Genomic DNA, 17075 nt, shown 5'->3' on the forward strand with positions numbered 1-17075 from the left:
TAGAGGCCACAAGTCAGTGGATATATTTCAGGCAGAGATAGATAGATTCTTGATTAGTGCGGGTGTCAGAGGTTACGGGTAGAAGGCAGGAGAATGGGGTTAGGAGGGAGAGATAGATCAGCCATGATTGAATGTTGCAGTAGACTTGATGGGCCGAATGGAAACATAGAAACTAAAATAAAATGCACCAGTAGATCCATTCAGCCCTTCGAGCCAGCACCGCCATTCAATACGATCATGGCTGATCATCCACAATCAGTACCCCGTTCCTGCTTTCTCCCCATATCCCTTGATTCCGTTAGCCCTAAGAGCTAAATCTAACTCTCTCTTGCAAACAAACTATCTTGAAATGGCCCAATTCTGTACCTATCCCATGACCTTATGAACTAACGTTGATTTCAGAGACTAACACTGCGCGGAAACAGGCCCTTCGGCCCAACTAGCCCAACATGCCCCATCTACATGGGCCATAGTTGGCTCCGTATCCTTCTAATCCTGTCCTGTACATGTGTAGGAAGGAACTGCAGATGCTGCTTTATGCCCAAGATAGACACAGAGTGCTGGAGTAACTCAGCGGGTCAGGCAGCATCTGTGGAGAACATGGATAGGTGAGGCAAGAATAAAGTAATTTGGGGTTGAAAAAGGTGCAAAGATATTGAGTGATTAACGAGGCAACGTTCATTCTGCACGTTGTTTGTGCGTTGGGCAGGCCGACACGTGAGAATGGATAAAAGAGTTAAAATGGGAATGGAGTAGCAACTAATCACACGAGTGTGGGTGAAGTGAATGTGGTGTGTGTGTTTGTGTTTTCAGAAGCTGTAGATTGTGGTGAACCACCAAGACTAGAGAACGGGATCCACATTGGGAACGACTACAGCTTTCGCCAATGGGTCCATTACCGCTGCAATAAAGGGTAAGCAGTAATTCACCAGCACACCGTGTTACAGTACAGACTCTTCACATGGGATTGGCCCTTCATACAACATGGCAGTAGAGGCAGGGACTATCACAACATGTGAAGGACATTTGGACGGGTACATAGATAGGAGAGGGTTGGATGGATTTGGGCCAAATGGGACTAGTGTAGATGGGACATGTTGGTCGGCATGGAAGGGTTGGGCTGAAGGGCCTGTTTCCGTGCTGTGTGACTCAGTGAATATATATTTATATAAACGGGACATTTCTGTGTCCACCTGTTTGTTCTTCCAGCTACGAGCTGTTTGGCAGTTCACGGATACTCTGCACTCATGTGGGATGGTCCAAGTTCAACATTCGGTGTCAAAGTGAGTGACCACTGGACATTCCTGTCACTGGGACCGGGGGAAGGGAGGGGGTGACAGATCAAAGGGGGCGAAGCTGAATGGAAATGTAGAATGGTTCATCGTTAGCCGAGGGGAAGGTGGCAAGGAGGAATACTGCCCCTTTACCATGGGTGTGACAGGTTTGTGTCTCTGTCTTACAGTAATACAGTGTGGCCGTCCACAACCAGTGGCCAATGGTGCTGTGTGGCCGCGAGGAGAGGGGACGTACGGACAACAGGCCGATTATTCCTGTGATCGGGGCTACACCTTGACTGGAGAAAGAACCATTACCTGCACCGACACTGGGCACTGGAGCCACCCCGCCCCCAACTGTACAGGTGATAGAAGCATAGTGTGTAATGGCACAGAAACCGGCCCTTCGGCCCATCTGGTGCACACCCCCCCCCCCCCCCACCCCGGGCCCCCCCCTCTTCCTCTCCCTGTCCCAGTCCCGGGCTACAGCAGCTTTAACAACGACGACAGTGAGGCCCCCCATGGAGCGGCCCCGTTGCTGCTGTTTGTGCTGGACGACAGTGAGACCCCCCCCCCCCCCCCCCGCGTTCTGGTCAATGTGGGTGGTGGTGAGGATCTCTCCCACACACACGGGGAGGGTGCTCGCAGGGCGGGTGAGATGCGTGAACCCACATGTCCCCCCCTCCTGGGGGGTTAAAGGGGGAAGGGGAGGAGGTGGGGGGGGGGTGGGGTGGGGGGGACTTGTCCAAGTGGCACCGCTGCCCACAGTCTGTCTTGGCACAAAGCAGCAATGTCATTCTCACAGCTACATCACAGCTTGGTTTGGGAACAGCTCTGCTCATGACCGTAAGATATTGCGTCAGAATATGTAGGAAGGAACTGCAGGTGCTGGTTTAAACCGAAGATAGACACAAAGTTAGCCCTCTGTGGCAGGGAATTTCATAAATTCACAACTCTCAGGATGAAAATGTTTTTTCTCACCTCAGTCTTAAATGACCTCCCCTTTATTCTAAGACTCGCCCAACATTGGGAACATTTTTCCTGCATCTAGCTTGTCCAGTCCTTTTATAATTTTATATGTTTCTATAAGATGCCCCCTCATCTTTCTAAACTCCAGTGAATACAAGCCTAGTCTTTTCAATCTTTCCTCATATGACAGTCCCGCCATCCCAGGGATCAATCTCGTAAAAGTTATAAAATTAGAATGAAGGGGAGGCCATTTAAGACTGAGGTGAGAAAAAACGTTTTCACCCAGAGAGTTGTGAATTTGAGGAATTCCCTGCCACAGAGGGCAGTGGAGGCCAAATCACTGGATGGATTTAAGAGAGAGTTAGATAGAGCTCTAGGGGCTAGTGGAGTCAAGGGATGTGGGGAGAAGGCAGGCACGGGTTATTGATTGGGGACGATCAGCATGTTCACAATGAATGGCGGTGCTAGCTCGAAGGGCCGAATGGCCTCCTCCTGCACCTATTTTCTATTTTTCTATGTGAAGAATAAAATTGACTTTGACATTGACTTTAGAAGCATAGTGTGTAATTGCACAGAAACAGGCCCTTTGGCCCATATTGTCCACCCCAACCATGATGCCTATCTACTAGACATTAGACCTTGGAGACACAGCACGGAACAGGCCCTTCGGCCCATCGAGTCCTTCCCGGCCACAAACAGGGATGTAATGCTGAGGCGCTGGTCAGGCCGCATTGGGAGCAATGTGAGCAAATGTGGGCCCCATATCTGAGGAAGGATGTGCTGGTTCTGGAGCGGGTCCAGAGGAGGTTTACAAGAATGATTCCAGGATTGAGTGGGTTAGCACATGATGAGCGTTAGTCGGCTCTGGGCCTGTAATCGCTGAAGTTTAGAAGGTTGAGGGGGGACCTCATTGAAACTAAAGGGCCTGTCCCACTTGGGTGATTTTTATAGGCGACTACAGGCGACTAGACTGTGGCCACATGGTCAACGGGATGTCGCCTGTACGGTCGTGAATCGTCTCCTCAGTCGCCCAAAGAGTCGTAGCGTCTTTCTGGTCGCCGCTGGATTTTGAAATGTTCAAACATTTTCGGCAACAGTTGGCTGGATGCCAATGAGCATAGCTTGACTTCTCCTGACATAGGTGTTGTCGTAGGTTGTCGCCAGGTGATGTAGGTTGTTGCCGCTGCTGACTTTGGTGAAGTCCATTGGTGACTACCTACGTACCGTGCGTTAGGTACCGGCGACTGAATTGTCTTCAGTTGTCGCCGACAGGGACGTAGCTTGTCGCGGGTGGACGTAGGTTGTCGTAGGTGCGGTCGTAGGTGGACGTCCTAATGGGTCGTCGGTTGTCGGTAGCTTGCCGTGGGGAGAAGGCCAGGAGGTGGTGGGTTGTTGTAGACGGGGTCGAGTCACCGAAACATAGAAAATAGTGGGACAGGCCCCTTTTAGAATAATGAGAACCTTAGATAGAGTGGATGTGGATTCAATTGATTTAGTCAGAGGGTGGTCCAATCTCGGAACTCATTGCCACAGCCTTCTGTGGAGGCCAAGGCCCCGGATCCCTTTAGCTAAGGCGGACATCTACTCCCTCTTGATTCCATAAGCTCAGGATTGAGGAGCACTTCAAGAACAACTCCGAAAATGGGATTAGGTGGCAGAGATCATCCATGATCATGGCGGACTACGACCCTCCGAATGGCCTCATTCCCTCCTATCATTTATCCTTATGACCCTCCTTCCTTAGGAGTAATACGGTGTGGCCGCCACAACAGGGCCGATGGCGAGACAGGCATCAGCGAGGAGAGGGGACGTACGGACAACACCAAATTATTCCTGTGATCAGGGCTACACTCACCCCATTAACTGCGACGTGTACGTGCACTGTACAGTAGGACTAAGCACGTAAGGCACAGAAACTGCTTCGCCCATCTGGTGCACACCCCGGGCCCCCCCCCCCCACCGCGTCCTCAGGGCCTGTGCTGCGCAGCTGACAGACGTCTGGACTGACATCTTCAACCTGTCACTTGCCCAAGCAGTTGTCCCCACTTGCCTTAAAGCCACCTCCATCGTGCCAGTGCCAAAACACTCCACTGCGGCAAGCCTCAACGACTTCCGCCCAGTTGCACTTACCCCCTACATCACCAGGTGCTTCGAGAGGCTGGTCCTGGCACACCTCAAAAGCTGCCTACCCCCCACACTGGATCCCTATCAGTTTGCCTACCGCAAGAACAGGAGTACGGAGGATGCCATCTCAACGGCACTTCACTCCGCCCTCTCCCACCTTGACAACAGAGACACTTATGTAAGAATGCTGTTCATCGATTACAGCTCAGCATTCAACACCATTATTCCATCAAAACTGATCACCAAACTTCGTAACCTGGGCATCGACCCCTCCCTCTGCAACTGGATACTGGACTTTCTAACCAACAGACCCCAGTCTGTGAGGTTAGACAAGCACACCTCTTCAACCCTCACCCTGAACACCGGCGTTCCTCAGGGCTGTGTGCTGAGCCCCCTTACTCTACTCCTCTCTCACCTATGACTGCACACCATCTGACATGGTACTAGAACACCATCATCAAGTATGTGCAGATGATCGTCCCCTATCAATAACGGTGATTGGCTGAATCAGCAACAACGCCCCTAGAGCTGGCCTACATCCAGGACTTGGAGGGATCCAGCACTTAGTGCATGGTGCGTTGACAACAACCTGACCCTTAAGGCGACTCCAAGGCCACATGGTCAAGACCAACGAGCTCATTGTAGACTTAGGAACTCGCCGCGACTGAATTGGCACGCACACCGCCCATGACTTTGGACACCGTAGCTTGTCGTCGGTGGACGTAGGTTGTCGTAGGTGTTCCTGGGACGTCAGGTCTCCGATGACCTCTCTGGGTACCTCTCGGTTGTCGGTAGGCTTGCCGTAGCTTGATCTCTTCTAGGTGGTAGGTTGAAGACGGGGTCCAGTCTGAACAAATGGCCTCAGGGACTGGCCCCTTTTAGAATAATGAGAACCATAGATAGAGCATCCTTAGAAAATTGCATCACAGTATGTGGTGAGTCTAGGACCAGAGGTCTCTGTGTTCATGTAGGAAGGGATGTGGAGGAATTGCAGTCAGAGGGTGGTGAATCTGTGGAACTCATTGCCGGAACGAGGCCAACCGTGGATATTTCCACGCTCCCCTCCATGATTAGAGGGTGTGTCCAAAGGAAAGGCAGGAAAATGGGATTAGGAGGCAGAGATCAGCCATGATTGGATGGCGGAGTAGACTCGATGGGCCGAATGGCCTGATTCTACTATAATTTGTGAGGCGAAAACAATGCTGATGTGTGCAAACTCTCCCTGTCGCTAACAGCCCCTAATCCAGGCACACTTCTTTCCGTTCTCTACTCAACCTGCTCTGTACCCTTTCCAAAGCCTCCACATCCTTCCTGTAATGGGTTAGTGAGCCTGGTCTATTCTCGTCATTGGGTATTTTTAAGGCAAAAGTAGACGATTGCTTGATTAGTGCGGGTATCAGGGGATATGGGGAGAAGGCAGGAGAATTGGGTTGAGAGAGCGAGATACATAGAAACTAGAAAATAGGTGCAGGAGTAGACCATTCGGCCCTTCAAGCCTGCACCGCCATTCAATATGATCATGGCTGATCATCCAACTCGGTATCCTGTACCTGCCTTCTCTCCATACCCCCGATCCCTTTAGCCACAAGGGCCACATCTAACTCCCTCTTAAATACAGCCAATGAACTGGCCTCAACTACCTTCTGCGGCAGAGAATTCCACAGATTCACCACTCTCTGTTTGAAAAAAGTTTTCCTCCTCTCGGTCCTAAAAGATTTCCCCCTTATCCTTAAACTGAGACCCCTTGTTCTGGACTTCCCCAACATCGGGAACAATCTTCCTGCATCTAGCCTGTCCAAGCCCTTAAGAATTTTGTAAGTTTCTATAAGATCCCCCCTCAATCTTCCAAATTCTAGCCCGTACAAACCGAGTCTATCCAGTCTTTCTTCATATGAAAGAATGCCGTGATTGAATGGCGGAGTAGACGATGGGCCGAATGGCCTAATTCTTCTCCTATCATTTATGACCTTATGAACCCTCTGTCTTACAGTAATACGGTGTGACTGTCCACAACCAGTGGCCAATGGCACTGTGTGGCCGCGAGGAGAGGGGACGTACGGACAACAGGCCGATTATTCCTGTGATCAGGGCTACACCTTGACTGGAGAAAGAACCATTACCTGCACCGACACTGGGCACTGGAGCCACCCCGCCCCCAACTGTACAGGTGATAGAAGCATAGTGTGTAATGGCACAGAAACCGGCCCTTCGGCCCATCTGCTGCACACTCCCCTCCGCTCCCTGTCCCACTCCCGGGCTACACCCACTTTACCAACGACGCGGGCGGTCGTGGAGCGGCTGTTGCTGCTGTTGTGCTGGACGACAGTGAGACCCCCCCCTCCCCGTTCTGGTCAATGTTGTTTGTTCTTCTCCTCATCATCTCCTCTCGCCGGCTGCGCCATCATGTCCCCCCCGGGTGGGAGATGGGGTGGGGGGTGGTGAGGATCTCTGGCCCACACACACGGGGAGGGTGCGGTTACAGGGCGGGTGAGATGGGACTGTGAACTCCACATGACCCCCAACCCTCCTGCCCGCTGAAGATGAGCGTTAAAGTGGGGAGAGGGGAGGAGGTGGGGGAAGTAGTGGGGGGGGGGGGTGGGGGACTTGTCCAAGTGGCACCGCTGCCCACAGTCTGTCTTGGCACAAAGCAGCAATGTCATTCTCACAGCTACATCACAGCTTGGTTTGGGAACAGCTCTGCTCATGACCGTAAGATATTGCGTCAGAATATGTAGGAAGGAACTGCAGGTGCTGGTTTAAACCGAAGATAGACACAAAGTTAGCCCTCTGTGGCAGGGAATTCCATAAATTCACAACTCTCAGGATGAAAATGTTTTTTCTCACCTCAGTCTTAAATGACCTCCCCTTTATTCTAAGACTCGCCCAACATTGGGAACATTTTTCCTGCATCTAGCTTGTCCAGTCCTTTTATAATTTTAAATGTTTCTATAAGATGCCCCCTCATCTTTCTAAACTCCAGTGAATACAAGCCTAGTCTTTTCAATCTTTCCTCATATGACAGTCCTGCCATCCCAGGGATCAATCTCGTAAAAATTATAAAATTAGAATAAAGGGGAGGCCATTTAAGACTGAGGTGAGAAAAAACGTTTTCACCCAGAGAGTTGTGAATTTGAGGAATTCCCTGCCACAGAGGGCAGTGGAGGCCAAATCACTGGATGGATTTAAGAGAGAGTTAGATAGAGCTCTAGGGGCTAGTGGAGTCAAGGGATATGGGGAGAAGGCAGGCACGGGTTATTGATTGGGGACGATCAGCATGATCACAATGAATGGCGGTGCTGGCTCGAAGGGCCGAATGGCCTCCTCCTGCACCTATTTTCTATTTTTCTATGTGAAGAATAAAATTGACTTTGACATTGACTTTAGAAGCATAGTGTGTAATTGCACAGAAACAGGCCCTTTGGCCCATATTGTCCACCCCAACCATGATGCCTATCTACTAGACATTAGACCTTGGAGACACAGCACGGAACAGGCCCTTCGGCCCATCGAGTCCTTCCCGGCCACAAACAGGGATGTAATGCTGAGGCGCTGGACAGGCCGCATTGGGAGCAATGTGAGCAAATGTGGGCCCCATATCTGAGGAAGGATGTGCTGGTTCTGGAGCGGGTCCAGAGGAGGTTTACAAGAATGATTCCAGGATTGAGTGGGTTAGCACATGATGAGCGTTTGTCGGCTCTGGGCCTGTAATCGCTGAAGTTTAGAAGGTTGAGGGGGGACCTCATTGAAACTAAAGGGCCTGTCCCACTTAGGCGATTTTTATAGGCGACTACAGGCGACTAGACTGTGGCCACATGGTCAACGGGATGTCGCCTGTACGGTCGTGAATCGTCTCCTCAGTCGCCCAAAGAGTCGTAGACTTGATGGGCCGAATGGCCTGATTCTACTATAATTTGTGAATTTGTGAAAACAATGCTGATGTGTGCAAACTCTCCCTGTTGCTAACAGCCCCTAATCCAGGCACCGTTCTTATCAACCTGCTCTGCACCCTTTCCAAAGCCTCCACATCCTTCCTGTAATGGGTTAGTGAGCCTGGTCTAGTCTCGTCATTGGGTATTTTTAAGGCAGAAGTAGACTGATTCTTGATTAGTGCGAGTATCAGGGGATATGGGGAGAAGGCAGGAGAATTGGGTTGAGAGAGCGAGATACATAGAAACATAGAAAATAGGTGCAGGAGTAGGCCATTCGGCCCTTTGAGCCTGCACCGCCATTCAATATGATCATGGCTGATCATCCAACTCGGTATCCTGTACCTGCCTTCTCTCCATACCCCCGATCCCTTTAGCCACAAGGGCCACATCTAACTCCCTCTTAAATCCATAAGCTCAGGATTGAGGAGCACTTCAACAACACCTCCGACCCCCGACGCATGTGGCAAGGCATCCAGGCCATCACGGACTACAGACAGTGGATACATCTACCCCCAGATCCAGCGACGCCTCCTTCCTTGAGGACGGGTGTTGAGGGTCTATGGCCGCTTCGACAGGGGAATCTAGAGAGATCAGCCATCAAGGCGGTGCTACCTGGGCCGATCACCAACCCCTCTACACTCACCCCCTGCTGACGTGTACGTGGCACTGAGTAGGACTAATGCACGTAAGGCTGCTGGCCCTGACGGCATCCCCCCGGCGCGTCCTCAGGGCCTGTGCTGCGCAGCTGACAGACGTCTGGACTGACATCTTCAACCTGTCACTTGCCCAAGCAGTTGTCCCCACTTGCCTTAAAGCCACCTCCATCGTGCCAGTGCCAAAACACTCCACTGCGGCAAGCCACAACGACTTCCGCCCAGTTGCACTTACCCCCATCATCACCAAGTGCTTCGAGAGGCTGGTCCTGGCACCACCTCAAAATCTGCCTACCCCTCCATACACTGGATCCCTATCAGTTTGCCTATCGCAAGAACAGGAGTACGGAGGATGCCATCTCAACGGCACTTCACTCCCTTCTCTCCAGAGAATGACAACAGAGACACTCTCTATGTAAAAATGCTGTTCATCGATTACAGCCTCAGCATTCAACCCCTTATTCCATCAAAACTGATCACCAAACTCGTTAACCTGGACTTCCCCAACATCCCTCTGCAATGGATACTGGACTTTCTAACCAACAGACCCCAGTCTGTGAGGTTAGACAAGCACACCTCAATCTTCAAATTCTCACCCTGAACACCGGCGTTCCACAGGGCTGTGTGCTGATTGAGCCCCCTCCTCTACTCCCTCTTCACCTATGACTGCACACCTGTACATGGTACTAACACCATCATCAAGTATGCAGATGATACAACGGTGATTGGCCTCATCAGCAACAACGATGAGCTGGCCTACAGGGAGGAGGTCCAGCACTTGAGCAGCATGGTGCGCTGACAACAACCTGGCCCTTAACTCCAAGAAGACCAAGGAGCTTGATTGTAGACTTCAGGAAGTCCAGAGGCGGCACGCACACCCCCCATCCACATTAACAGGTGACGAAGCATAGTGTGTAACGGCACAGTTTCTAGCTTCAGGTTCTGCTGGGAGTCAACATCTCCGATCCCTCTCTTGGACCCACAATACCTCTACTCTGATCAAGAAGGCTCATCAGCGTCTCTTCTTCCTGAGGAGACTGAAGAAGGTCCATCTGTCTCCTCAGGTCCTGGTTTGAACTCCTCATCACCGCTGCACCCATTGAGAGCATCCTTCCCAACTGCATCACAGTATGGTATGGCAACTGCTCTGTTTCCGACCGGAAGGCATTGCAGAGAGTGGTGAAAATTGCCCAACGCACTCACCGGTTTCCACGCTCCCCTCCATTGAGTCTGTCCAAAGCAAGCGCTGTCTGCGGAGGGCGCTCAGCATCGCCAAGGACTGCTCTCACCCCAACCATGGACCACAGTCCCTCCTACCATCCGGGAGGCGCTACATTCTCTCCGTTGCCGAACCAGCAGGTTTGAGGAACAGCTTCTTTCCCGTAAGCTGTCACTCTACTAAAGGAACGTACCTCGGTTTACTAGCACAATCACCCCCCCCCCCCCCCCCCCCCCATAAATTCACAACACTTATTATTTATTTTTTCTCACCTTCTTAATGACCTTTTCTATGTTCTAAGCTCTTCCCAAGGGAGATTTTAAATGCATTTAGCTTGTCTCTGTACTGTACACTGACATATGACAATTAAAATTGAATCTGATCTTTCTGAACTCGGTATACTGTACCTGCCTTCTCTCCATACCCCCTGATCCCTTTAGCCACAAGGGCCACATCTAACTCCCTCTTAAATACAGCCAATGAACTGGCCTCAACTACCTTCTGCGGCCAGAGAAATTCCACAGATTCACCACTCTCTCTGTGTTTGAAAAAAGTTTTCCCTCCTCTCGGGCAGTCCTAAAAGATTTCCCCCTTATCCTTAAACTGTGACCCCTTGTTCTGGACTTCCCCAACATCGGGAACAATCTTCCTGCATCTAGCCTGTCCAAGCCCTTAAGAATTTTGTAAGTTTCTATAAGATCCCCCCTCAATCTTTTAAATTCTAGCCCGTACAAACCGAGTCTATCCAGTCTTTCTTCATATGAAAGAATGTCGTGATTGAATGGTGGAGTAGATGATGGGCCGAATGGCCTAATTCTTCTCCTATCATTATGACCTTATGAACAGCCTCTGTCTTACAGTAATACGGTGTGGCCCCGGCCACAACCAGTGGCCGATGGCACTGTGTGGCCGCGAGGAGAGGGGACGTACGGACAACAGGCCGATTATTCCTGTGATCGGGGCTACAACTTGACTGGAGAAAAAAACATTTACTGCACCGACACTGGGCACTGGAGCCACCCCGCCCCCAACTGTACAGGTGATAGAAGCATAGTGTGTAATGGCACAGAAACCGGCCCTTCGGCCCATCTGCTGCACACTCCCCTCCGCTCCCTGCGACTAGACTGTGGCCACATGGTCAACGGGATGTCGCCTGTACGGTCGTGAATCGTCTCCTCAGTCGCCCAAAGAGTCGTAGCGTCTTTCTGGTCGCCGCTGGATTTTGAAATGTTCAAACATTTTCGGTAACAGTTGGCTTGATGCCAATGAGCGTAGCTTGACTTCTCCTGACGTAGGTGTTGTCGTAGGTTGTCGCCAGGTGATGTAGGTTGTTGCCGCTGCTGACTTTGGTGAAGTCCATTGGTGACTACCTACGTACCGTGCGTTAGGTACCGGCGACTGAATTGTCTTCAGTTGTCGCCGACAGGGACGTAGCTTGTCGCGGGTGGACGTAGGTTGTCGTAGGTGTGGACGTAGGTGGACGTCCTAATGGGTCGTCGGTTGTCGGTAGCTTGCCGTAGCTTGATGTCCACTAGGTGGTAGGTTGTTGTAGACGGGGTCGAGTCACCGAACAAATGGCCTGTGGGACAGGCCCCTTTTAGAATAATGAGAACCATAGATAGAGTGGATGTGGAGGAATTTCTTTAGTCAGAGGGTGGTGAATCTGTGGAACTCATTGCCACAGACGGATGTGGAGGCCAAGGCAGTGGATATTTCTAAGGCGGAGATAGACAAATTGTTGATTAGAACGGGTGTTGAGGGTTATGGGAAGAAGGCAGGAAAATGGGATTAGGAGGCAGAGATCAGCCATGATTGGATGGCGGAGTAGACTCGATGGGCCGAATGGCCTGATTCTACTATAATTTGTGAATTTGTGAAAACAATGCTGATGTGTGCAAACTCTCCCTGTCGCTAACAGCCCCTAATCCAGGCACCGTTCTTATCAACCTGCTCTGCACCCTTTCCAAAGCCTCCACATCCTTCCTGTAATGGGTTAGTGAGCCTGGTCTAGTCTCGTCATTGGGTATTTTTAAGGCAGAAGTAGACAGATTCTTGATTAGTGCGGGTATCAGGGGATATGGGGAGAAGGCAGGAGAATTGGGTTGAGAGAGCGAGATACATAGAAACATAGAAAATAGGTGCAGGAGTAGGCCATTCGGCCCTTTGAGCCTGCACCGCCATTCAATATGATCATGGCTGATCATCCAACTCGGTATCCTGTACCTGCCTTCTCTCCATACCCCCGATCCCTTTAGCCACAAGGGTCACATCTAACTCCCTCTAAAATACAGCCAATGAACTGGCCTCAACTACCTTCTTCGGCAGAGAGTTCCACAGATTCCCCACTCTCTGTGTGAAAAAAGTTTTCCTCATCTCGGTCCTAAATGATTTCCCCCTTATCCTTAAACTGTGACCTCTTGTTCTGGACTTCCCCAACATCGGGAACAATCTTCCTGCATCTAGCCTGTCCAACCCCTTAAGAATTTTGTAAGTTTCTATAAAATCCCCCCTCAATCTTCTAAATTCTAGCGAGTACGAGCCGAGTCTATCCAGTCTTTCTTCATATGAAAGAATGCCGTGATTGAATGGCGGAGTAGACGATGGGCCGAATGGCCTAATTCTTCTCCTATCATTTATGACCTTATGAACCCTCTGTCTTACAGTAATACGGTGTGACCCTCCACAACCAGTGGCCGATGGCACTGTGTGGCCGCGAGGAGAGGGGACGTACGGACAACAGGCCGATTATTCCTGTGATCAGGGCTACACCTTGACTGGAGAAAGAACCATTAACTGCACCGACACTGGGCACTGGAGCCACCCCGCCCCCAACTGTACAGGTGATAGAAGCATAGTGTGTAATGGCACAGAAACCGGCCCTTCGGCCCATCTCGTCCGCCCCAACCATGATGCCTGTCTACTAGACATTAGACTTTAGGGATACAGCGTGGAAACCGGCCCTTCGGCCCATCGATTCTGTGCCGACCATGATGTCCATCTACTCTAATCCCACCTGCCCGCCTAATGCCCGTAGCCCTTTCTCATCCAAGCACCTGTCAAAATGCCTTTTATACGGCCATTGAAGCTGCCCTTCCACCTCCCCAGGCAACGTGATCCCTATAACTGCCCCCTCCCACATAGAAATCCTGCACTCACATCTACTTGAAAGCACTGGTCACCATAAAGCAATGCCCTATTAAAATGGAACATGGCTCAAGTACAGGGTCTGCAACCCACAATGTCTGTGCCGATCGTGATGACAACTAATGCATCAGATCCATATCCCTCCATTCCCTGTACATCCATGAGCCTATCCTAGAGTCGGCACATGTGTATGGAGAGATGCCTGTAACCATCACTGAGGAGGGACCTGAGTGAAATGAACCGAAATATGAAAGGCCTGGATAGAGTGGATGTGGAGAGGATGTTTCCACTGGTGGGAGAGTCTAGGATTAGAGGTCACAGCCTCAGAATTAAAGGGCGCTCTTTTAGATAGGGGATGAGGAGGAACTTCTTTTGTAAGAGGGTAGTTAATCTGTGGAGGGGGCAGTTAGTTATAGGGGGGGGGGGGGGGGGGGGTTAGAAGGGGTGCTGTTCAACCAATTTGAGCTGCGCCTCACTCTGACAATGGATGAGGCCCAGGACAGAAAGGTCAGTGTGGGAATGGGAGGGGGGGTTAAAGTGTTTAGAGACTGGGAAATCAGGTCGGTTTAGAAAGACTGAGGAAATCTCTGAGCCTACGCTTGGTCTCGTCAAAACGCTGGAGTAACTCAGCGCCATCACTGGAGACAAGGAATACATTCTGCAAATTATTTGTGTGTTGGGCAGGCCGACATGTGAGTATGGATAAAAGAGTTAAAATGGGAATGGAGTAGCAACTAATCACATGAGTGTGGGTGAAGTGAATGTGGTGTGTGTGTTTGTGTTTTCTGCAGCTGTAAATTGTGGTGAACCACCAAGACTAGAGAACGGGATCCACATTGGAGACGACTACAGCCGTCCCCGCAGCAATAAAGGGTAAGCAGTAATTCACCAGCACACCGTGTTACAGTACAGACTCTTCACATGGGATTGGCCCTTCATACAACATGGCAGTAGAGGCAGGGACTATCACAACATGTGAAGGACATTTGGACGGGTACATAGATAGGAGAGGGTTGGATGGATTTGGGCCAAATGGGGGCAAATGGGACTAGTGTAGATGGGACATGTTGGTCGGCATGGAAGGGTTGGGCTGAAGGGCCTGTTTCCGTGCTGTGTGACTCAGTGAATATATATTTATATAAACGGGACATTTCTGTGTCCACCTGTTTGTTCTTCCAGCTACGAGCGGTTTGGCAGTTCACGGATACGCCGCACGGACGAGGGATGGACCAAGCGCAACACTCGGTGTCTAAGTGAGTGACCACTGGACATTCCTGTCACTGGGACCGTGGGAGGGGAGGGGGTGACAGATCAAAGGGGGCGGAGCTGAATGGAAATGTAGAATGGTTCATTTTTAGCTGAGGGGAAGGTGGCAAGGAGGAATACTGCCCCTTTACCACGGGTGTGACAGGTTTGTGTCTCTGTCTTACAGTAACACGGTGTGGCCGTCCACAACCAGAGTCAGAGTCAGAGTCAGAGTCAATTTAATTGTCATTTGGACCCCTGGAGGTCCAAACGAAATGCCGTTTCTGCAGCCATACATTACATACAAATAGACCCCAGACACAACAATAATTACATTTAACATAAACATCCATCACATAGCTGTGATGGAAGGCCAAATAAACTTCTCTCCACTGCACTCTCCCCCCCCGATGTCAGAGTCAAAGTCATAGCCCCCGGCTGGCGATGGCGATTGTCCCGCGGCCATTAAAGCCACGCCGGGTGGTGCGAGGTCGCACACCGGGTCTTGGTGTTAGAGCCCCCGGTGTGCGCTCGCAGAGTCCCGCGGCCATTCCAGCCGCGCGGGGCAGTGGTGTCAGGCCCCGCTCCAGGAGCTCTTCAACCCCGCAACTCGGGCGGGAGAAGTCGCCGTTGCAGGAGCCCTGAGAAGCGGTCTCCTTCCAAGGAGCCGTGGGCTCCCGGTGCCGTCGTCCACAGACCCGTCGTTGGAGCCTCCGACTCTCCGGCAGCAGCAGCAGCAGCGGCAGCAGCAGCGCTCCTCCACCGCTCCACCCGCTCCGGACTCGGCCAGCTCCGCGTCGGCAACGGTGAGTCGACACCTGAGTCCCCGGTCTCTTCCTGTTGGAGGCCGCTCCTCGTTGCGGCCTCAACGACACCTGAGACCCGACGAGAAAAGGTCGGGTCTCCAGTGCAGGGAGAGATTCACAAAGTTTCCCCCCCCCCCCTCCCACCCCACCCCCATCCCCCCACACACACACCCCAACATAAAATAACAAAAACTACATAAAAACACAGACAAAAATAATAAAAACGCGGACAGGCTGCAGAGGCCGCTGCTGGCCAGAGCCGCGCCGCCTACCTCTCTCGCTCACCACTCTCTCTCTCCCCTCTCCCTCTCTCTCTCCCCCCCCCTCTCCCCCCCCCCCCCTCTCTCTCTCTCTCTCCCCCCCCCCCTCTCTCTCTCTCTCTCTCCCCCCCCCTCTCTCTCCCCCCCCCCCCTCCCCCCCCCCCCTCTCTCTCTCCCCCCCCCCTCTCTCCCCCCCTCTCTCCCCCCCCTCTCTCCCCCTCCTCCCTCCCCCTCCCCCTCTCCCCCTCTCCTTCCTCTCCCTCTCCCCCCCCCTCCCCCCCTCTCTCCCCCCCCCTCTTTCTCCCCCCCCCCCCCTCTCTCCCCCCTCTCTCTCTCCCCCCCTCTCTCTCTCCCCCCCCTCTCCCCCCCCCCCCTCTCAATCTCCCTCTCCCCCCCCTCTCTCTCTCCCTCTCTCTCTCCCCCCCTCTCTCCCCCCCTCCTCCCCCCCCCTCCCCCCCCTCTCTCTCCCCCCCCTCTCTCTCCCCCCCCCCCCTCCCTCCCCCCCCCTCCCCCCCCCCCCCTCTCTCCCCCCCCCCCCTCCCCCCCCCCTCTCCCCCCCCCCCCCTCTCTCTCTCCCTCTCTCCCCCTCCCTCCCCCCCCCCCTCTCTCCCCCCCCCTCCCCCCCTCCTCCCCCCCCCTCTCTCCCCCCTCTCTCTTCCCCCTCTCCCCCCTCTCTCCCCCCCCTCTCTCCCCCTCCCCCCCCCCCCCTCCCCCCCTCTCTCCCCCCCCCTCCCCCTCTCCCCCCCCCTCCCCCTCTCCCTTCCCCCCCCCTCTCCCCCCCCCTCCCTCTCTCTCTCCCCCTCTCTCTCCCCCCCTCTCGCTCTCTCTCTCCATCTCTCTCCCTCTTCCCTCTCTCTCTCCCCCTCTCTCTCCCTCTCTCCCCCCTCTCTCCCCCCCTCCCCCCCCTCCCTCCTCCCCCCCCTCCCTCTCTCCCCCCTCTCCCCTCTCTCCCTCTCCCCCCCCTCTCTCTCCCCCCCCCCCTCTCCTCCCCCCCCCCTCTCTCTCCCTCCCCCTCCCTCTCTCTCTCTCCCCCTCTCTCTCCCCCCCCCCCTCTCTCTCCCTCTCTCTCCCTCTCTCTCCCCCCCCCTCTCTCTCCCTCTCCCCCCCCCCTCTCTCTCCCCCCCCCTCCCCCCCCCCTCTCTCCCCCCCCCCCTCCTCCCCCCCCCCCCCCCCCCCCCCCCCCTCTCTCTATCCCCCCCTCTCCCCTCCCCCCTCTCTATCCCCCCCCCTCCTCCCCCCCCCCTCTCCCTCTCCCTCTCCCCCCCCCCCCCTCCCCCTCTCTCTCCCCCCCCCCCCCTCTCCTCCCCCCCCCTCTCTCTCTCCCCCCCCCCCCCTCTCTCCCCCCCCCCTGTCCTCTCCCCACTCCCTCTCCCCCCCCCCCCTCTCCCCCCCCCCCCCCCCCCTCTCTCCCCCTCTCCCTCTCCCCCCTCTCTCTCCCCCCCCCCTCTCTCC

General features: G+C 53.4%; 1 protein-coding gene across 1 annotated transcript in view; it reads left to right on the forward strand.

The window, feature by feature from the left end:
* LOC129709006 (P-selectin-like) overlaps positions 1–17075 on the forward strand; it is a 28387-nt gene that overhangs the window by 685 nt on the left and 10627 nt on the right. The window contains exons 2-8 of the mRNA XM_055655135.1: positions 814–913; positions 1210–1283; positions 1463–1639; positions 6358–6534; positions 12832–13008; positions 14104–14185; positions 14492–14565. Coding sequence (XP_055511110.1) covers positions 814–913; positions 1210–1283; positions 1463–1639; positions 6358–6534; positions 12832–13008; positions 14104–14185; positions 14492–14565 — 861 coding nt within the window. The remainder of the gene's footprint in view (positions 1–813; positions 914–1209; positions 1284–1462; positions 1640–6357; positions 6535–12831; positions 13009–14103; positions 14186–14491; positions 14566–17075) is intronic.

Source organism: Leucoraja erinacea, chromosome 24 (assembly GCF_028641065.1).
Source record: "Leucoraja erinacea ecotype New England chromosome 24, Leri_hhj_1, whole genome shotgun sequence".
NCBI lineage: Eukaryota > Metazoa > Chordata > Chondrichthyes > Rajiformes > Rajidae > Leucoraja > Leucoraja erinaceus.